Below are 23,762 nucleotides of genomic sequence, written 5' to 3'. Positions count from 1 at the left end.
AAGATGCCTTGAAAATGATGAATTAAATAAGAAAATATTTATTTCACACATATGTGTTTGACTCCATTGTTTCTGATGACCAATGCATATCTTGGGAGATGAGTTTGGATTTGCGTGTTTGATTCAAACTACTCATTTGGAAAAAATAAATGTATCAGAATTCACACTGCTGGATAGATGTTGAACTTGGAGAGGTTGCTGTATGTTGAACTGAGCTCTAGATTTAGCATTTCAGTAGTTATTTTTTTCAATGACCATTTTTTAATGTTCTGATTAGAGACTTTGGAGTTTTTTCTTGACCAAAACACTCAGATGATGAATAGCACTTCGGAAGGGCAGACTGTAGTAGACACTGCTGGAGTTTCTCTTCAATCCTCCTCGGTTATTTTGACTAGCTCTGAGCATCCTTTGTCAGCTTCTGTAAGCTTTACTTCTAGTAGCTTGTACCTGAGCCCTTAAGAATGCCCGAGGGCACTGGGAGAGAGTGGTGTCTGGGAGCTTTAATTCTCACTCTTCCCCATGCCCCAGTCTGCCAGTAGTCAGTGGATGACTGGAATGGAAGTACAAAAGCCTACTTCTTATGACATGAAGCAGAACAAACTAAGCTTTATTTATGCTCTGGAATTCCCTGCTGGATTAGGCTGGGTCTGGGATTGCACCCAAAATTATATTTTTCTTAGCTTCTTCTCCATTCATACTCTATTTCCCCCACTCATTTAATGGTTTCTCCTTAATAACTCACTTGCACTTGAGTCCTTGGCTCCATATCTGGTTCTGGGATAACCCAATGAAAGCAACTGGTCCCAAGGCAAGATCAGTTACTGCAAGTTTGGGGAAGATGTTTCTAAAAGTTGAAAGGAGATTCGTAACAGGGATATGAAGGAAAAGGCTTGACTGTTCTGGAAAAAGTCTCTTTCATGCTTCTTTTATGGTTCTCCTCCAGACTCTCAGAAAACCTATACTCTACCGCAGGAATTGGTCTTGGCCTAGAATCAAATTCTCTCTCTTGACCACTGTATTTCCTCACATGCAATCCACCATCAAATCCTGTCAATTCTTCCTCTAAAAATTATTTAGAATTAATTTCTACTGATACCTGATAAATTCCATTCTCTATTCCAAGTCACCACCACTTCTCAACCAGATTACCCATTTATTTATTCATCCTTCATACACTATTGAAAAATTGGAGAATAATTTCATTATAATGTAAAGTTTGTATTGGGCAAAGCAAACCAGAACAGATAAAGTGATAACCTTCAACACTGAAGTAAATGTCATGAGACCTTGGCATCTCTTAGCTGTTCTAAAGAAAATTTTAAAAGTAGGCCTGTACTTGAGGCTTCATTCACAAAGAGGAGCATCTCTTCTTTTGTGCAGCTTTTGGTTCCTGGAAAGTGGCACTGACTCTCATGACTGTGTAAGGGCTGCCCACTGGTTCTCAGCATCACATCATCTGCATTATCTTGGCACCAAATACCCTTCTACTAAATAAACCATCACTGACATTTTCATCCTATTGTTACTATGCATGTTAAATATCTACTGTGGCAACCTCCAGTATCACTGAACTGAATGTCTGAGCAGTCTGTGTTGTCTCTCCAAATACCAGCTGTGTTTCTGTTAAAACTCTGGCTTCAGAGTTGCATTATTCTGAGTGGTCTGCCCTAATCCCACTTTTCCATAGTATTTTCAGTGTAGAGTTTTTCAGAACATAAGTTTTTCAGGAATGCCCATGTCATATAAAACAGAAATACTTGTGCTGCTTTCATTTTCAAAGAGTTACAGGTACACTGGGGGAAGACAAACGTGTAAAAACAAGTATACCAAAGTATAACAAAAATTTAACTTATCTGTTGATAAAATTGGAGTAGATGCATGTAGGAGAGAATAATTTATGCTGCTTGAGGGATCACAGTGGGACCTTGAAAGATGAGATGGATCTGTCTAAAATAAAGATGGAAAGAATCTTTTAAGTAGAGAAAATAGAGTATCAAACATCACTAGCTGCTAATCACCTAAACTATTAATTCAGAAGTCTGAATTAAATTCACCATTTTCTCTAATTTACTCAAATTTTCTTCCATATTCTTCAAAGTTTATTTCCTTCCAATTAAAATTTGAGTTATTTTTTACCTATTATATAAGCAAAATTCCAAATTTTTGATGACAAATGTTATTGATGTGGCTGTGGGGAAACAAGAACCCTTGTAAACTGCTGGTGGGAGTGTAAAATGGTACAATCAATTTCCAGGGAAATTTGCCAATATATAACAACATGATACATTTGTTGATACATGATACACAGAAATTTCTAGATTTCCATCTGTCAGATATACTGGCAAAAATATGAAAGTGTTTATATAAAACTATTTTTTACAGCATGATTTGTAACTGTAAAAGATTCGTTAAGTAAACCATGGTATATCTAGAAGACCGAATACTATGAAATTATAAAAAGAATGAGTAATATTGTGGTTAAAGAAGAGCTATGTTGCAGTTAGCTAGATCCATTTTAAACTTCGATGAAAACAGAATCACAAGACATTAAGGAGGGCACGTGATGTAATGAGTACTGGGTATTATATAAGAATGATGAATCACTGACCTCTACCTCTGAAACTAATAATACATTATATGTTAATTAATTGAATTTAAATTTCAAAAAACAGAATCACAATAGAAATTTATAACATTACTTCAACAAGATTTAAGAACCTGAATATGGGATAGAGAGACAGCCCATGGAAGCTCAGCTCATTCTTCATGGGAAAAATAGGGTAAGGAATAAAATGATGGTGGGGTTATAAAGGTGTAAGTATGGGGATTATCAATACACTTTCCTATATTCATAACACATACCAGTGAGCTTAGGAGAACTGCTTCAAGGACATGCGAACTGAAGTAAGACAGTGATGAAAGTTATGCATTGGGAGGGGTCATAGGTTTTTCTATCTGATGAATGGAGTCAGATCTGCCAAAAGGAAGAGAAAGTGACATGATGATTTTTACTGATTTTGTCCTGTTATTAAATGTGTTCACACATCAGGATTATAAGCAGTTTTATACTGTTCACAGTGTGGACACAGGAATGTGAATATCTGGAATTACTTGGCACAGAATTGTTCAAATACCAATAAGAAAAATAAAATAAGCCTACAAAGAGCAGAGGAGTTTTCCAGGTGGCAGCAATAGGTCTTATCTACTTCTGCGCTCTTTTCCCTGCACTGAGCTTCAGCAGCTGGGTTCATCCCAACAGAGATGGGAAGAGAGGCAGATGATCCCAAATAGGAAACTGACTACTCCCCATTCAATACACTTACTCTTCCTAATGTCTATGGGATGCAATTTCTAAGGTCTAAAGCCTTGCGGAAGGTCCGGCCAAGAGCATTCTTCACCTCATTTTTTCTCAGGCTATAGATGATGGGGTTCAACATGGGAGTCACAACAGTGTAGGATAATGACAGCAGCTTGTTGCTCTCAGGAGAATTTTTGGATTTAGGCCGGAAGTAGGTGAGGCTCAAAGATACATAGAACAGGGAGACAACAAGGAGGTGGGAGGAGCAGGTAGAGAAGGCTTTATGGAATGGAATCTTAAGAATGGCAGCAGCAATGCAAGTGTAGGATCGGCAGGATCGGCAAACAGGGTATCATGACAACAAGAATGGTTCCAACAATCGCATAGATCTCAAACAGTGCTGTGTCTGCACAGACCAGCCTCAGCACAGGTGGGCTGTCACAGAAGAAGTGATTCACCTTGTTGGTGCCACAGAATGGAAAGCTGAAGAGCCACGTGGTCTGCACAGTAGCTACGGGAAAACCTGGAAACCGGGAGGCAATAGCCAATTTGGCACGTGTCCTTTGGCTCATGATGACTGTATAGTGCAAGGGACTGCAGATGGCTACATAGCGGTCATATGCCATGGTGGCCAGGAGGAAGCATTCAGCACCTCCAAAGAAGAAGAAGAAATACATCTGTGTGGCACAGCCAAGGAAGGAGATGGTTGTGTCCCAGGCCAGCAGGGTCCCCAGCATTTTGGGCACAATGACTAGGTTGAAGCCAATCTCCAAGAAGGACAAGTTCCTGAGGAAGAAGTACATGGGACTGTGCAGCATGGGGTCAGCCAAAGTAACCAGAATGATGAGGCTGTTTCCCATCAGGGTGACCAGGTAGATGATTAGAAATGTCAGGAAGAGTAATGACTGTATTTCTGTAGGTAGGGAAGAGAAGCTCATGAGGATAAACTCCTCAACTCTTGTCCAGTTTCCTCTAGCCATAGATATAGAAATGAATCCCCAGTTGTGATCATGGAGAGAGATTCTTGATTGGAAGAGTCAGACTCTGGATTTGTTTTTCAGATTCCTTTTTGGTGTCAGGAAAAAAGGCCAGGTCAAGATCTCAGTTGGAAGAGGAAGGGCCTTGTATTGTCTAAGAAAAAAGACATAAGGAAGAATGGCCAGAGCTTAAACTCAGAGATGGGCCTGGGCCAGCTTCTGGAGGATTTCATATTTCCCTATTTGTACATTAAGGTGTACAGAAAAGTTATACCAAATCAGAAACTTAAGTCTCTGAAGGGGTCACCAAAGGGCACATTTTGGGAGAAGTGATATTCCTGAAAGCACATAACCTTTTGAGAAACAAGCCCAATGTTCATGATTTCGTTAAAAACACATACATGTTGGGATGCCTGGGTGGCTCAGTTGGTTAAGCATCTGCCTTCGGCTCAGGTCATGATCCCAGGGTCATGAGATTGAGTCCTGCATTGGGCTACTTGCTCAGCGGGGAGCCTGCTTCTCTCTCTGACTGCTTCTTACTCTGCCTGTCACTCCCCTCTTGTGTGCTCTCTCCCTCTATCTGACCAATAAATAAATAAAATCTTTAAACAAACCCCAAATCTACATGCATTTATCAAAGCTTTAGAAATATATTTATAATATAAGCAGAATAATGCATCTAATAATTTTTCTACTCTTCATGAATCTTTTTTTGCTGGCTGAAATTTGGGGGGTAAGTGAGGGGCTAGCATGTATTGAGGACAGTTAACACATGCCTGTGTTTTGTCCTTTTATATGTGCATTTTATAGGTGAGGAACTGATCCCAGAGAAGTTAAAGAACAGCAATTAAAGTGGTAAATCTCAAATCCAAACCACATTTGTTGGATTCCAGAGTTCTCAGATTTTCGCTGGACCATGCATCATTGGACTGCTCTGCCTTGATCTGAAGACTAACTCATTAATGCTTAAGAAAATCAAAATAGGAATTTCTGCAAAGTTACATTTTGTATTATTTGTTTCTAATTTGCAACTTACTATCATATGCTCTTCTTTTCTTGTTATCTTGGTAATCTAGAATATTGAATTCTAAAATGGAGAAATTATTAGTTGAAATGGGAAAATAAATAAAAAAAGAATTGGACGTGGTTAGGGAACTACTGTACAAAAAAATACAAGCTTAAAAACAGAAATAAAAACATTTCTTAAGAGCAGTAGAGGGCGCCTGGGTGGCTCAGTTGGTTAGTCCTCTGCCTTCAACTCAGGTCATGATCCCAGAGTCCTAAGATCGAGTCCCACATCAGGCTTCCTGCTCAGCGGGGAGTCTGCTTCTCCCTCTGCCCTTTACCCTGCTTGTGCTCTCTCTCACTCACTCTCTCTCTCAAATAAGTAAATAAAAATCTTAAAAAAAAAAAAAAAAAGAGCAGTAGAAACCAGAATTGAAACAAAGTAGAAGAGAAACAAACATGTGGTCCTTGTTTTGGATACATTCCATCCAACAGACTTTTATTCTATGCTCAGCAATTTGGACCTTATTCCATAAAGAGAGCCACCTGAATATTTGAAGCCCAGGAGTGACATTGTTATATATGCCATGTAGAAAGATCACTCTGGCATTGAGAATGGATGGTATAGGGTGGAATTATTGGAGGGATCAAATCTCTATACCTGGGATCAAGACGACCAGATGGTATGCTCATCCTTCTATTTCATATATAATCCATTTTTAAGCAGTAGACAAACTAATGAAGAGAAGCTCAATATTAGTCCGGTCATGGTGAGTAATTTGAGTTTCAAGGTTGTATTTAAAACTCCAAAACATCTATTCAGGAAAAGAAAATCATTTTTGACAAAGGATAATGATCAGACCACTCTAAGATTTCTCTGAAACACTAAAAATTAAATGAAGCAATGTCTACAGTTTTGAGCTCAACTAAAATACAAGTTTCAAAAAAAAATAATAAAAGGATCACTGATGCAGCAAACAGAGGATTTTAATTAGAAACTCCTACTGTCATTTAATACAATGCAGCCCTGTGCTTTTCAGAATAAGTAAATAGAGAAAGACATGAGAGGTATGACAACAATAATTCAAATTAACGGGATGAATCCAAGAACAGAATAGTTGTTCCCTTTCTTAAAAAAGAATCTGAAAGAAACTGAAGACATATTGAATTGTTTTCAATATGTATTCTCAAAAAAGCCCTATGAGATATTAAGTATTGAGTAAGTAGTTATAAAAATGACGGTCTTATGTCAGAAAAGACCATGGTGGCTGGGGTGGAGTGGGGGTGAGGATGGTGACCATGATTATCAGATTAAAAGGCTGTGTTAGAAACTAAGAAAACTGAATTGGTGAATTAGAATACAAGTTTGAGAAATTATACTCACATTACTGAGAAAAATTTTGAAAATAGGAAAATAATGAGAAGAATAATGAAGTAAAGCACAGGAAATAAAATAAATCTGATAGGCATTCCAGAATGACATGACAAAGAAAAGAGAAACAATACTCAAAAAAGTACCAGGGGAAGAACAAACATCTCTGAGCTAAAGGAAGGCATGACTTTTAAATGAAAGAATCTCTAGGTTCAAAACAAAATAAATTTTAAAAGGTTTACACAAACATTTCTTTATTATTAGTGAAAGTTTTTTTTTTTAAATTTGAAGATAGGGAAAAATTCTGTTAAGTAACTAGACTAGAAAATGATAAAAATAAAACAAAATTAATTTTAAAGACCCCTATAAACCACAACCAAACAAAAACTTTAGCCCAACTGCAAAGGCAAAAAAAAAAAAAAAAAAAAAAAATCAGAGAACTCTGTTTCTAGGAAAATGGGAGAGATGTGCTTTTCCTTATTCTTTCTAGACATTATATGTGAAAGGAGCATAACTAAAACTAAAACCCCTAGACATTATATGTGAAAGGAGCATAAGAAGATTCTGAAAGATGGACAGAAGTCAGAGGAGCTAGGTATCTCAGAACCCAAGGAAGGTCATGGTAGTAAGTCCATTGGGATTTCATTTTACCTCATATAACCCAGACTACTTTCTCAATATAATTTGAATATCTGTAAAAATAACAGCCAACTTACAAGTAAAACATTAGAGCAGAGATTCTTAAATTCGGGGGATCATGCAATCTTCTGAGAATCTGACAAAAACTATGGAATCTCTCTCCTTCAAAAAAATATATAATATTATATGTATTTTGGAGGAAGTCTGAGATCTCCTTAAGTCCTTCTGGAGACTCCCAACTTAGTTTCACAAAAAGTTTTGGAGATTTTGGCCAGTGCAATTAGACCAGGAAAATAAATAAGAAGTAAATATTAGAAAGGAAAAGATAACGTTATTATTAGAGGAAGATGAAAAACTATCAATATTAAGAAATACAATTGGTTGGCCAGTTTCAAGATTGATCTATCAAATAAGGGGTTTTCCAATATTCATGAAATTGGAGTCTGGGGGAGTCTGCTTTTCCCTCTCCCGCTCCCCCTGCTTGTGTTCCCTCTCTCGCTGTGTCTCTCTCTGTCAAATAAATAAATTAAAAAATCTTAAAAAAAGATATTAAAACATATTATAATACTATTTCACAATGTTTTATTATATTCTCTCTTAATATTAAAATGTTTTGTTATGTTTATCTGTTCATGCTTTGAAGAATTGTACTTTAGGCAAATAATTGAAACAGAATGACTCCCAGCAGCAGTGCATATATAAGACAAATTCAATAAACAGCTTTGGGGCAACTTGAAGGGAAGATAAATGTTACAGTCTCACCTTAAACAATACACCAAAATACATCAAATATGGATGATTTAAGTGTAAATAGTAAGCCATAGTTGAATTTGAAAAGAAATGTAAGTTAATATTTACATTAGCTTTCTGAAGGTCTTTCTCAGCATAAATTCTAAAACAGAATCTAAAAAAGATAAGATTCATTGATTTGAACATATAAAATTAAATGTTTGAACATTAAAAGCCTAACAGAAATTAAAGATAAATTCCAAATAGAGAAAATATATATGAGATAAATTTCAAGAGATTGTTGCAGTTTATCCAAAAGAAAATTAGGTAAAGCTATAATCATTCAATTCACATAATCAGAAATCAAATGCCAAAAAAACATGAAAAATGTTCAAAGTCATCAGAAATCAAATGCAATTTTTTTAAAACAGAGATTATCTTTCTCAAAAATTTAAAATATTAATTATTTATTTGGGGTAAAAGTGAAAGAATATAGACATTTGAACACTGTAGGTCCAAATGATAGGTGTATTTCACAGTATGTATCAGAGACCCTTTGAACTAGCAATTACATATCTACAACTTTATTTATTTATTTATTTTTAAAGATTTTACTTATTTATTTGACAGAGAGAGGGACAGCAAGAGAGGGAACACAAGCAGGGGGAGTGGGAGAGGGAGAAGCAGGCTTCCTGCGAGCAGGGAACCCGATGCAGGGCTTGATCCCAGGACTCTAGGATCATGACCTGAGCCGAAGGCAGATGCTTAACGACTGAGCCACCCAGACGCCCCCATGTCTACAACTTTAGATTAAGATTATGTGTAAATTTTATCTAGTAGAATTCTCCTCTCAACTCTATTTACAATAGAATAATTGAAACAAACAATAAAGGATAGTCTAAATATGTAAAAATAGATCAGTGAAATAAATTGTACTACATCTGTACTATGGAATGCTATGAAGTAACTTTTTTTTATTAGTTTCAGAGGTAGAATTTAGTGATTCATCAGTTGCATATAACACCCAGTGCTCATTACATCAAGTGCCGTACTTAATGCCCACCACCCAATTATCCCTTCCCCTCACCCACCTCCCCTCCAGCAACCCTGTTTGTTTCCTAGAGTTCAGAATCTCTTATGGTTCACCTCCCTCTCAATTTTCATCTTATTTTCTTTTTCCTTCTCTTCCCCTATGTTCATCTGTTTTGTTTCTTAAATTCCACGTATGAGTGAAATCATATGGTATGAACTAATTTTAAAGTATGTTGTAAGAATATCAAATAACATGGGAAAATATTTAATATGTTTTGCAAAGTTGGTAAGTTAGGCTACAAAATAGTAGGTTCAATGTAAGACATTTATTTCGAAATGAAAATTTATATATATGCATACATGCATGCATAAATATACATATAGAAACCTTCAGTTCTATTCCTTTGTTAATATCTTAGTGATATAATTACAAGTGCTTTAAATTTCTTCTTTGCATTTTATATTTTTTGTACTATCTACAGTGAAATATATTGGTTTTTATTTGAAGAACAAATACTTGGACATAATAAGGAATAAAATACTTACAACACAAAAAAACCCATAAGTAAAAGGGAAAGATAAATGACAAACAGGAAAAATATTTGCAATAATGGCAACAAATAAAAAGCATTTGTCTATCTGATAAGTAATGAGTCATATAAATAATTTTTTAAAAGACATGATCTCCCCAAAAGAGAAATAGAAGATGCAAAATTTTATTCCACCAGAAAGTGCCAATGGCCAGTAAGCATATAAAAATTGTTCTATTTTGCTAGTAATAAAATTAAAAATTAATATAGAAATTCAGTTTCTTCATAAAACTTGAAAAATTGAAAAATATTCAGTGTTAGGGGTGGTGTAGTAAGCAATATATTATTTTGTTTAGGGCTGTGTAAATTAGTATAATCTCTCTAAAAATCAATTTGGCACATTTGTGTGAGGATTCTTCACTGTTCATACATTTTGATGCAAGAACCTCTCTTGTAGAAGAGATGGAGGCAATGATTTTACATGTAAGTTTGTTCAGTGCCAACCATTAGTGATAACTTGAAAATAATCATTAATAGATAAATGAATGAATGGTTCAATTACAAAGCATGAATTTAAGGAGATATCATGCAATCATTTAAGTGATTTTGAAGAATATTTAATGCTGTAGTGCAATAATCACCATATAATATTAAATGAAAAAATAAGATGCAACCTTGCACACATATGATTAATTTCTAATTTTGTAAATATATGCTTATAGAAAGAGGCTGAAAGGGTATATGCAAAATTTAAAAGTGATCTACTTCAACTGGTAAAAAGTGGAGATTTATTTTCTTATTTTTATTTCCTATATTTCTAAATTTTCTACAGTGAGCTACCTTTGTTATATAATAGCAATAAAAACCTTATGAATGAAAGTGTTTATAATCATATGATGACCAAGCCAGCAATTCTGAGTATCTAATAGACTTATGCTTTGTGCTTTACATTCATTCTCTCATTTTCTTCTTACAGCTATGATTTAAATGCCATCATTATCCTTTCTATATCAGAGATGAGTAAAAAAATTTAAAGCAGATAAATAATTTTGTAGTTAAGAAACTTTGTAATTGCATGGAAATTAAGTGACAGAGCCACAATCAGAAAAATTTACAGTAAGAGCAATTATGAGGTTTTCAACAAAGCATACAAAATGAACATAACCTAAACTTTAAGTGTCACCTTTGGTCCTTCCTCTGCTTCACTGTTGAGCTTCTTACCATTTATTTGACAGGTCAGTTTCCTTTGTTTCTGTGCCTTTGCATGTGACATCATTTCTGCCTACACATACTCCCTTCTCCACCTGGCTAAACTTCCTTCTGATTTTCAAATTCATCTCTGTCTTTGTGTGGTGCTTCCAAAGGGACTAGTCATCTTCTCTACTTTCCTACACCCTTTAAAAATATTTCAAGTATTCAGATATTATAATTGCCTATTTACATCTAGATCTGTAAGCTCCTTCAGAAAATTAACTGTCTCAGTCATCGTTACAGGAGGAAGTCCAGTGTCTAGTCAGATAAGCTATTAATATGGGCTTTAGGATGACTGGATGAATGAAAACATGAACTTGACACAGTTCATTCTCCCCAGAGTTTCCATTCATCACTGGAATTCTTACTTTTCTCAATGACTGCTCTCCCTTTAGTCAGAACTCCACTTTCATGAGACGCTCCATTTCAGGACAAAGTGTAGTGTTTGGTGCTGGTGAAGAGGATTGGAAAGGTAGAGGGAGGAGAGATGGAATGGCCTGTTGGATTCCCATAGAACTTCTGGAAGAAGAGATGGCACCCTGGCTCAAGAGTGGGAGGCATCACAGATCCTGGTGGCTCATGGCCAGCCCACAGGCCCTTTCCATCTAGTCCCTCCAGAACTTCTGCAGAACGTTTCTCTGCTAATCATTTGACCGACTGTCCCAGGAGTAGGAACACACTCTTCTAGGCCTTCTGCACCCATAAAGTTGTCCTAAAGAAGTAGTGTACTCTGATGTGCTCTCCTTCATGAATGTTCCATTGAGGCAAGTCTTCCCCGAGTTAATTAGAGGAAAGTTGAACTTGGAGGAAGTATATGTCTGTGGAGGCTGCAGGTCTGGGTCAGAAAGCTTTAGAGGATAGAACTGGGAAAAAAAAAAAAAAAACTAGAAATCTCAATCTTTTTGTGGTCTCAGATCTCACTTATGACATAGCAAGAGAGGAACTGATGAGATCTTCCCAGTATGGACACAGGAATAGAATGGGGTGTCCCTCCAAATCCTGCCAAACCTGGTCCAGTTGAGCACTGGAACTTGGAGAGGAGCCCTTGGCTAATCTGGCCATTAACAGAAACCTTACCTGTGCCCAGCAGGGAAATCTGCCTTGTTCAGCTCTGCCTGACACCCATACTTCATGCTTGCCCTTGAGTGTTTGAAGAGCTCTGGCTCTGTTGTCAGAAGAACCAAAAGAGGAACCAGAAAGTCTTACTTTCTATCCTGCATGAGCCATTAGTGGCTGGACTCAAAGCCAGGTCCCTGCTGCCTCCTTTGTCGGGCATGAGTGAGCACACTACATGGGCTGGCCATGCTCCCAGTCCTGACTTAGGAGAGTTATTCCCAGCTATGCCTCTTTTGTCCTCAGAGCGAGCTAAAGGGCTGGCACTTGTATTTTCCCCCAGGTGTTATTGGGCTTACCTTAGCTCCTCTTTCTTCCCTTCCTCAATGGTGCCTGACCTTTCTTGAATCTATTGTCCTTTAAGACCACAATGAATTTCAGATGACAATAGGATGAATTTCAAGAAAAGAAAAGAAAACAAAAATAAAAACAAAAACCCTCTTGGCTAAGGGGAAGTAGCATTTTGTAGAATAAAGCACTAAATTTGAAGTCAGAGTGACCTAAATTTAATTCTAGAACTGGATCTGTCTGGTTTGTGATGCTTAGCAATTTTTAAAAATTTATTTATTTTTATTTTTATTTATTTATTTTTAAAGATTTTATTTGTTTAATTGACAGAGAGAGAGACACAGCAAGAAAGGGAACACAAGCAGGGGGAGTGGGAGAGGGAGAAGCAGGCTCCCCACGGAGAAGGGAGCCCGATGCAGGGCTCAATCCCAGGACCCTGGGAGCATGACCTGAGCCAAAGGCAGACGCTTAATGACTGAGCCACCCAGGTGCCCCCTAAATTTATTTATTTTACACCCAACCTCTACACCCAGCTTGGGACTCGAATCCACAACCTTGAGATCAAGAGTAGCAGGCTCTACAGACAGCCAGCCAGTCTGATGCTTAGCAATTTTTAAAGTTTATTTTAAAAATCAACATGAAGAATATCATATACACATCATACAACTGCATATATTTTATAAAAAGAAAATTTCAAATATATAAATAAAGTTTATTATAGAAATTTTCTATAAAGATATATAGATAATTGTTAGTAGTTGCCTCTCAGCAGGGAAATAGGGTACCAGAGGTCAGAATTGAGACAGATATCTACTTTTGATTGTATATAATTTTATACTGGTTGAATTTTTGACTTAAAGAGTTGCAAAGATAGAGTAAGAAGTCCTTTTTATACTCTGTACAGGTTTCCCTAGTTTTAACATCTGTACAGATTTCCCTAGTTTTAACATCTTAAAGTTCATTTCTCAGAACTTAAAAAATTAACATTAGTATAATACTATTAAGTAGACTGCAGGCCTTATTTGAATTTGATCAGTTTCCCACAAATGTTTCCTTTCTTTACCAGGATTCATTACAGGGCACTGCATTGCATTTAGTTTTCATATATCCTTACTTTTCTCCAATCCGTGATATTCTTGTCTCTTGGTTTTTCATGATAAGATGGGTTTTTTGTTTTTTGTTATTTGGTTTGGTTTGATTTAGTCTGGTTTATTAGTTTGATTTGGTCTGGTTTGGTTTGGTTTCGTTTGATTTAGAAAGGGGGGAATAATACCACAAAGTAAGTGCCCTTCTCATCACATCACATTGGAATGTGCACGATATAAACATGACTTATCACTACCCCCTTTCCACATTCTATTCCTTAGAAGTGAGTTGCTAAGTCCAACCCACATGCAAGAAGGGAAATTTATCTCCACCTCCAAAAGGAAGGAATCTCGCTGAATTTTTATCCTGTGCAAGTATTTGTGGGGTTTTTGTTTTTGTTTTTGTTGATAGAAAAGAGATATTTGAAACAAAAAACTAACATTCTGGTTTCCTCCACTGATTAATAACCTTGTGACCTGGAAAAAATTATTCCATGTCTCAGTTTCATATGTATAAGATGCCCAGTAAAGACATCTCAAAAAGGAAATGAGATAAAGTATAGAAAACATGCTAGGTCCTGACAAATGTCATATATGGAAAGGTTCCATTAAGATGCTATTTGACCTGGGACTTGAAAGTTGCCATCACAGAGGGAAGGAGCATTCCAGTTGACTCTATGATGACCAACATCACTACTAATACTGCCACTAACACCATTTCTGCAATTACTAACTTAGATCTTTGTATTTACAAATCTCTTTGCTTTGTATATTATTCCTCTTTATTTTTACTTGGTTAACTCCTACACACTCTTCTGATACCAGTTCAAATGTTACTTCCTTGAGAAGAAAGAAGTCTTGCCGTGTGTGATAACATGGATGGAAGTAGAGAGTATTCTTCTAATTCAAAACCTTATCTTAACCTAAACCCTAACTGCTAACCACTAATGGGTAGCCACTAACCCTTAACCCTAATCCCTCACCTTGACCATAACACTCACCCTAAACATATCCCTCTGGAGAGGTCTCTGAACTGCAGGATAATAGACGCATACCCTCACACTGGTAATAACCCTAACCCTAACCCTTATTCTAGCCCTAAATTGAACCCTAATCCTAGATCTGAGGAAAAAAATATATATATATACAATGGAATATTACTTAGCTATAAAAAGAATGAAATCTTGCCATTTGCAATGACATAGATGGAGCTAGAGAGTATCATTCTCAGCAGAATAAGTCTGTCAGAGAAAGACAAATACCATACGATTTCACTCACATGTGGGATTTAAGAAACAAATGAGCAAAGGGGAAAAAAAGGGACAGAGGCCAATGAAGAAACAGACTTTTAACTATAGAGAACACATCAATGGTTACCAGAGGGAAGGGAGAGAGAGGATGTGTTAAATAGGTGATGGGGATTAAAGAGTGCATTTGTGATGAGCACTGGGTGTTGTATGGAGGTGTTGATTTACTATACTGCACACCAAAATCTAATATTACACTATATATTAACTAACTGGAATTAACATAAAAACTTTTTAAAAAGTTACTTTCTTGGTGAGGTCTTCTCTGATCTAAATGCAAATTAGGGGGCGCCTGGGTGGCTCAGTTGGTTAAGCGACTGCCTTCGGCTCAGGTCATGATCCCGGAGTCCCAGGATCGAGTCCCGCATCGGGCTCCCTGCTCGGCGGGGAGTCTGCTTCTCCCTCTAGCCCTTCCCCCTCTTGCGCTCTCTCTCTCACTCTCTCTCTAATAAATAAATTAAAAAAAAATCTTTAAATGCAAATTAGGAATCCCTCCTTTATTTTTTTTAATTTTTAATTTTATTTTTTTAATTTGATACATCTTTTTTATTTTTTTATTTTTTTTATTATGTTATGTTAGTCCCTCCTTTAATTCTTTCTCAGAGTACTATGTTCTTTTCCTTCATAGCAATGATATCGATTTGTAATTATATATTTATTTGTGCAATTCTTTGTTTAATATCTCTCATCTCCATTGGATTACAGTGTCCGCAAGGGCAAGGACTCTGTTTTGCTCATCCTTGTACATCCTGTACTTAGCAGTGAGTGTAAAGGAGGATTGGGAAGTGAGCAGGGGAGCAACTGAGAACAGTGAGGAGGCTCTTATAATAATAGTTTAGAATTCAGGGCCTGGCTTGTGGTGTGTAATGGCAGGGCCAGTGAACATAGGAATTGAGCCAAAGTTTGAGTAAGAATTTTGCCAAGAAAGAATGAGTAGGATTAGGAGACTGGTGGAACATTTCTATGATAGCATTTATCAAAGTGAAGAATTATGACATAGTACAGCACTTTGCATGGCTGTCTTTTTGTTCTACAGCTGTTTGTGTACTTGTCTACTTCTGTATAATTGTATTGTGTAGTTGCCAAGAACTCCCTGAGGGCAGCACCTTGTTCATTCTTATACTCTCAAGATTCAGTATGTAAATATTCACTGGTTAAATGAAAGACTATGTCAATGAATGGTGGGGTTAAAAAAAAGAAGTTGGAATATTATTCAGCCATCATAAAGGATGAATACCCACTATTTGCATTGACATGGATGGAACTGGAGGGGATTATGCTAAGTGAAGTAAGTCAAGCAGAGAAAGACAATTATCATATGGTTTCACTCATATGTGGTACATACTAAGGATCATAGGGGAAGGGAGGGAAATCTGAACGGGGAGAAAGCAGAGAGGGAGAGGAACCATGAGAGACTATGGACCCCAGGAAACAAACTGAGGAGTTCAGAGGGGAGGATGTTGGGGTGATGGGGGATCAGGGTGATGGGTATTAAGGAGGGCACGCATTGTGCACTGGGTATTATATGCAACTAATGAATCATGGAACATTACATCAAAAACTAATGGTATACTATACAGTGGCTAACTGAACATTAAAAAAAAGATCTGAAGAGGGAAAAAAAGAAGTAACAGGAATTTTTTTTTTCAAGATTGGAGATTGGGAGAGTAAGTTTGTCTGGAAGCACAGTGCTAGACATATGCCTTGACAAATAAGCAGAAATGTCTTAGAAGCAGTTGGAAATATGGAACTCACATTTCAGTGAGAGGTGAGGGTTAAGGAAATAATTTAGGGGTTATCCATTCATGTATTCATTTATTTTGCACTTACTGTACACCAGGCACTGAATTAGGCATCAGAAATACAAACATGAATGATAAACTCTCTTTACTGTGGAAAATACAATTGCAATGCCTTTAATGCTTAACAGTGATAAGTGCAAGACACCATACATGTACAAAGGGGAGTGAACTCAGATTTGCCTATAGGAATCAGGGAGAGAGTCATAGAAGAGAAAAAGTTCAAGTTGAATCTTTTTTTTTTTTTAAGATTTTATTTATTCATTTGAGACACAGAGATACAGACAGAAGGAGAGAACATGAGCAGGGGGGAGAGGCAGACAGAGAGGGAGAAGCAGGCTCCTCGCTGAGCCAGGAGCCTGATGTGGGGCTTGATTCCAGGACCCTGGGATCATGACCTGAGCCGAAGGCAGATGCTTAACCATCTGAGCCACCCAGGCACCCCTTCAAGTTGAATCTTAAATGATACCCAGAAGTTAACTTGGTATGGGAAACAGGGGCTGAGGAGCAGGAATTGTAGACAGAGAAAATGAGTAGAGATACAAAGATTTAATAATAATATCTACCTTTCCTTGAAGACTTTTTTTTCTCTTATGATCTTCCTGAAGCCTCTTGGCTTTCCATGTTACATATTATTCTTTTCTTTTCCTTCTAACTTCTTTACAGTGTCTGCCTTTATATTTTGGAAAAGGCATATGCTATGTGCCTATAAAAGAACATGACATTTTGGGTTCAGGTAGACCTGGATTCAAACATAAGCTCTGACACTTATCAGTTGTACCTTTGTGCTATTCTATACATCCTGATAATACCTGTGAAGAGTGAATGATATTTTATTTATAAATAAATAACTCATATTTGACAGTAAATACATGTTATTCCTTTCTTTACCCTGCTCTCTGGGAAAAGGAGGGAACCTAGTAATTTATCTATGTTACAATTAGTAGCAATCTAATTGAGAATTCTTAATAATTGATATCCTACTTTAAATTCCAAGAAATACTAAAGATTAGACTCACAAAATTATACAAGTGGAAGTGGTTCCCTGCATGGCGCCCCCACTGCCACAGGATGATTGGTGTTAACACCTTCACAGGAGGTTCCACTGTTCTAATTTTCATCCTTTTTTAAAAAAGATTTTATTTATTTGACAGAGAGAGACACAATGAGAGAGGGAACACAAGCAGGGGGAGTGGGAGAGGGAGAAGCAGGCTTCCCGCTGAGCAGGGAGCCTGATGTGGGGCTTGATCCCAGGACCCTGGGATCATGACCTGAGCCGAAGGCAGACACTTAACGACTGAGCCACCCAGGCGCCCCTTCATTTTCATCTTTATATCAACTCCCTGAGGTAGGTATTATCACCTCATTCACAGATGTGGAAACCTAGGGCTAGAAATTTAGAGTACTTTGCATAAACATACATAGCTGGTAAATAGCAGACACGAAATTTGAACTCAGGTTTTTCAGAATGCAAATTGTTGAAGGGAATAAAAAAGACTATATTTAGAGGAAGTAGAGACGTATGGTGTAGGGGGAAAGAAAATAGTTCCCAAGGGCAATAGTTGACTATCTATTCAACTATATGGTTGAGGAATGGTTAAGAACCAAAATTAGAAAAATAAACTAGAGCTGAAGTACATGGAGCTGAAATAGAAGGGGGTTTGTATAATATATGAACATTAATTTCATCCTGAAGATGAGGGTGAATTGTTGGGATTTTAAGTATGAAAATGACAGATTTTCACATGCACACTTAGAACTCGAGATGGTAAGGAGGATGAATTAGAATGAGAGGCACATGTAAGTCTGCAATATGACTCGTGGCTGGGAGATCAGTTAGGAGGCTCTACCAGTAATCCTGATGGGAGATATAAGCCAATACCCAAGTTTCACCTCCACAAGCAGGCTTCATCTCCATAGGATTTGTTGAAACCCTGGCAATGGATGGGATCTCTAAGAGATAGTACACAAGGAAGACAGAAGATGAGGGCCAACCTCTAAACTCCCATGATAAGTATAGTTCAAAAAGACTTGAGAAATAATACAAAAGAATCTGCACTTGGATGTGTGGGGGGGAATAGCAAGGAAATTCATGGTTATGGAAAGCAAGGGGACAAAAAGTTCCAAGGGCAATATCCCATTTACTCAAGCATCAAAGAAAACCTGAAGAGCGTTTGATTTCCTCAAGAATCTCTGGCCCGAGTGTGGGATCACTGCTCCCCTCTTAAGGCCTTAGTCCCTCCAGACCTCTACCAGCAGAATCAGTCTCTGAGGGTCAGAACAGAGCCTGGGGACCTGAGAGTGAATGCCTAGGAGTCTCTGCTAATGGGGGATTGTTCTCTCTCCCTCTGACACAGTTCTGATGCAGCCTGAGCTCTGTTCTCACTGGCTTCTATCCTCATTCTCCTCCATCCCTGGGGTTGCAGACTAACCAGCCTATTAATGAGCAGTCACAGCCTGTGACCTCATTAAAAAGTTGTTAATGAGGCACACTGCCGCTCAGGGAGTACAGTTGACTGAGGCTCCCAGTGGCCTATCCTGGCGCCTGAAGGGAAAGCTTAGGTGAATAGGATCAGATCTGGGGAGAGGGCTAATGAACTCAGGCTGCAGAGCCACACCTCCCAATGACTCATCTTGGCAAGCAGGCCAGCTTTGAAGCTCAAATCCCTGCTGTCCTGCAGGCTAACAGGACAGTGGATGCAGTCCAGGGCAGCAGTGATTTTATTCTGATCTGTCAGCTCTGCTGAATGCCTACTCTGCTGACCCATTTTGATGGAGGACTTCAAATTCTGAGATTAAGAAGTGGTTTTCCTTGCACTGAATTTTGGTCTAATAATCTCTTAACTGCCCAATTACAAAGGTCTTTTGACTGGTGTCTCTTTCGTAGGTTGTGTTCCTTTACCACACATTTTTCTTACCATCGCCAACTAACATTTCCAAAATACAGAGTTGATTGTCTCTTCATGCTGAAAACCATTCAACTGATCTATATTGTGCACAAAATAGTGTTCAAACTCTTTGGCATGGAAAGCCTTTCAAGAATTGATTCCTACCAACACCTTCACCCTCATCTTTCTCCAATTGTCCCTTCATGTTATAATGTCTATTATTCTCACCATCATCATCACTACCCTGCCCAGTAATCAGATCATTATAATGGCTAACCTTTCTATAGAAATTACTGTATGCCCAGTACTGTTCCTTAGCCATTTACATATATTAACTCATTTAATCCTCTCAACCTAGATGAAAAAGGAGAAATTGGTGCTATGCTTATCTTCACTTTATAGAAGAAAAAACTGAAACACAGAGGTGCAAAATAACCTGCTTATATCAGCAAGCTATCAAGTGACAGAACCAGCATAAAACCTAGGCATTTTGGTTTCAGAGTTCATGCTTTTACCCAGCTGTTGGCAAACTATAGCCTATAGGCCAAATCCTACCCTCCACTGATCTTTATATAGCTCATGAGTTAAGAATGATTTTTACATTTTTAAATGGTTAGAAAAAAATCAGAAGAATATTTCTTGACACATGAAAAATATATGAAATTCAAATTCCAATATCCAGAAATGTTTTATTGAAATACAGCAATGCAAATTCATTTATATATTATGGCTGCTTTCATACCACAACAGCAAAGCTAAGCAGCTGTGTAGAACTCATACATAGTGGTATTATCATCTGCTATTTGGGGTATTAAAAATCACAGTGGTGCCCAAGAAAAAAAAATTTAACTATGTGAGGTAATGGAAGGTAACTGAAGTTATTGTGGTAATTATTTTGCAATGTATACATATATTGAGTTATTACATTGTACACGTGAAACTCATGATCAGTGTGATCATGGCCTTGCCTGCTGCTAAGAATAAATATTAAGTTAAAAAATGTTAGAGTGATGCAGTTATTACTTGATAGCAATTGGAGTGCCATGGGTATCTCTGCACATCAACATTTTATTTACTTATTTTATTACCAGTGTAGGCTTATCATGTCAAAATGAGAAAAGGACCTAAACTTCAAACGGCACATTTTATTTTATTTTTTAAAGATTTTATTTATTTATTTTGACAGAGTACAAGCAGGGGGAGGAGTAGAGGCAGAAGAAGAGAGAGAATCTCAAACAAGCTCTACGTTGAGCATGGAGCCTGATGGGGGGGTTCAATCTCATGACCCTGAGATCACGACCTGACTCAAAATCAAGAGTCAATGTCCAAACAATTGAGCCACCCAGGTGTGTCACATTTTATTTTATTTTTTTTATTAATTTTTTTAAAAGAGAGAGCAAGCGTGCAATCAGGGGGCAGGGGTGGAGGGAGAGGGAAAGAGAGAATCCTTTTTTTTGTTAAAGATTTTATTATTTATTTATTTATTTATTTATTTAGAGCATGCACACAAGAAGGGGGAGGGGAGAGGGAGATGGAAAGAGAGAATCTCAAGCGACTCTGTGTTGAGTGTGGAGCCTGACATGAGGCTTCATCTCATAACCCTGAGACTGTGACTTGATCTGAAATCAAGAGTCAGTCACTTAACTGACTGAGCCACCCAGGCGCCCCTCAAATGTCACATTTTAAAGTAGAGTGAAGTGTTACCGAGTACTTACCCAAAGAATACAAAAACACTAATTCATATGGATATATGTACCTCTACATTTACAGCAGCATTATTTACAATAACCAAATTATGGAAGCAGTCCAAGTGTCCATCAATTGATGAATGGATAAAGAAGATGTGGTTATTTATATATATATATATATATATATATATATATATATATATATATATATATATATATATATATAGTGGAATATTATTAAGCCATAAAAAAGAAGGAAAGCTTGCCATTTGCAATGACATGGATGGAGCTAGAGAATATAATGCTAAGTTAAAAAGTCAGTCAGATAGACAGACAAATACCATATGATTTCACCCATATGTTGAATTTAAGAAACAAAAATGGGCAAAGGGGAAAAAAGAGAAAGATACCCAAACCAAGAAACAGACTTTTAATTATAGGAAACAAATTGATGGTTTCCAGAGAGGAAGGAGAGTGATGGGTTAAACAGGTGATGCGGATTAAGAAGCACATTTGTTGTGATGAGCACCAGGTGATGTATGGAATTGTTGAATCGCTATATTGTACACCTGAAACTAAATATACCACTGCATGTTAACTAACTGGAATGAAAATAAATCCTTAAAAACAGTACAGTGGAGTGTAGATTATTCTGTTATCGAATTAGATGGTAAATCATTGTGTTTATTATCTAATGATACTCAATACTAAAGAATAGAGCATATGTAGACATCTCTAGGTTAAATACTTATTGAAATTATTTCCAACTCATAGAAAACAACAGAGAAATCTGAAAATTTTAAATGGAATAACTCAAGTAAATTTCTTCACAAAAATTAAAAATGTTAATGAAGCTGCCAACAAAGTAAGTTTCTAAGTGACATATTTGTTAGCCAAACAAGGAAAGTCTTTACTGGTGATGAGTTGATAATATTGAGTATAATTTTTTGTAATACAATATTACCTGGGAAAAAAGCCTGACAAAGGAATTGATTAAGGCTCTTGGGGTTATAAAGGAATATGCATGGAGATTAAGGTTCCAATTTCCTTCATCCATATTAAATACCAACTAACTTAAGAGCCAGTACTGCCTCAGGAGCATACAAAAATGAAATGAATAAATTATGTAAACAGGGATTATAGGCTTTTTACCAATTGAATGAAGTTAGATTTATCCAAAACAGGATTAAGTGCCAAGATGGCTTTTGTGTCTCCAAGTTCATCCTACAAGTAGTTTCATGTTGTCCCAGTGTTTGTCACATTGGCACACATGAAAAAAATAAATACCTGGAATGGATAGGTCGTAGAATTGTCAAAATGCCACTGTACCAATAAGAAAAATAATGTGAGCCTACAATGAGCAGAGAAGTTTTCCAGGTGGTAGCAATAGGTCTAATCTACTTCTGTGCTCTTTTCCCTGCACTGAGCTTCCCAAAATTCATTTCAGCAGCTGGGTTACATCTGCTCAGAGATGGGAAGAGAGGCAGAGTAAGGCTAAATAGGAAACTAATTGCTCCCCATTCAGTACACTTTACTCTTCTTAATGTCTATGGAATGCAATTTCTAAGGTCTAAAGCCTTGCAGAAGGTCCGGCCAAGAGCATTCTTCACCTCATTATTTCTTAGGCTATAGATGATGGGGTTCAACATGGGAGTCACAACAGTGTAGGATAATGACAGCAGCTTTTTGCTCTCAGGAGAATTATTGGATTTAGGCCGGAAGTAGGTGAGGCTCGAAGATACATAGAACAGGGAGACAACAAGGAGGTGGGAGGAGCAGGTAGAGAAGGCTTTATGCTTCCCTTTAGCTGATGGAATCTTAAGGATGGCAGCAGCAATGCAAGTGTAGGAACACAGGATCAGCAAACAGGGTATCATGACAACAAGAATGGTTCCAACAATTGCATAGATCTCAAACAGTGCTGTGTCTGCACAGACCAGCCTCAGCACAGGTGGGCTGTCACAGAAGAAGTGATTCACCTCGTTGGTGCCACAGAATGGAAAGCTGAAGAGCCACGTGGTCTGCACAGTAGCTACGGGAAAACCTGGAAACCAGGAGGCAATAGCCAGTTTGGCACGTGTCCTTTGGTTCATGATGACTGTATAGTGCAAGGGACTGCAGATGGCTACATAGCGGTCCTATGTCATGGTGGCCAGGAGGAAGCATTCAGCACCTCCAAAGAAAAAGGAGAAATACATCTGTGTGGCACAGCCAAGGAAGGAGATGGTTGTGTCCCAGGCCAGCAGGGTCCCCAGCATTTTGGGCACAATGACTAGGTTGAAGCCAATCTCCAAGAAGGACAAGTTGAGGAAGATGTACATGGGACTGTGCAGCATGGGGTCAGCCAAAGTAACCAGAATGATGAGGCTGTTTCCCATCAGGGTGACCAGATAGATAATTAGAAATGTCAGGAAGAGTAATGACTGTATTTCTGTAGGTAGGGAAGAGAAGCTCATGAGGATAAACTCCTCAACTCTTGTCCAGTTTCCTCTAGCCATAGATATAGAAATGAATCCCCAGCTGTGGTCATGGAGAGAGATTCTTGATTGGAAGAGTCAGACTCTGGATTTGTTTTTCAGATTCCTTTTTGGTGTCAGGAAAAAAGGCCAGGTCAAGATCTCAGTTGGAAGAGGAAGGGCCTTGTATTGTCTAAGAATAAAGACATAAGGAAGAATGCCCAGAGCCTGAGCTCTGGAATGGGTAATAGTTCATCATTCCCTACTGTTACTCTTTTTTATGATCTTTTTTTTTTTTTACCATA

The 23,762-nt window shown here is 37.5% G+C and overlaps 2 protein-coding genes across 2 annotated transcripts; both read right to left on the bottom strand.

Annotated features, from left to right (window-relative positions):
• Window positions 1–3,335: 3,335 nt before the first annotated feature.
• Window positions 3,336–4,287, bottom strand: LOC123858038 (olfactory receptor 10A5-like). Its single transcript, XM_064575893.1, is given in 2 exon segments — window positions 3,336–3,629; window positions 3,631–4,287. Coding segments are annotated over 2 exon segments (942 nt in total). The 5' UTR covers window positions 4,279–4,287.
• Window positions 4,288–22,521: 18,234 nt separating this feature from the next.
• On the bottom strand, window positions 22,522–23,508 carry LOC123842334 (olfactory receptor 10A2-like). Its single transcript, XM_045871690.2, is given in 1 exon segment — window positions 22,522–23,508. A coding segment is annotated over 1 exon segment (951 nt). The 5' UTR covers window positions 23,500–23,508; the 3' UTR covers window positions 22,522–22,548.
• Between the last annotated feature and the right edge of the window lie 254 nt (window positions 23,509–23,762).

The sequence above is a fragment of the Mirounga angustirostris genome, unplaced genomic scaffold (genome assembly GCF_029215605.1).
Source record: "Mirounga angustirostris isolate CCGP_5_RB_7025 unplaced genomic scaffold, mMirAng1.0.hap1 SCAF_13, whole genome shotgun sequence".
In the NCBI taxonomy this organism is placed as follows: Eukaryota; Metazoa; Chordata; class Mammalia; order Carnivora; family Phocidae; genus Mirounga; species Mirounga angustirostris.
Note: the sequence above shows the minus strand (reverse complement) of the source record. Positions and strands in the feature narration are given on the sequence as shown.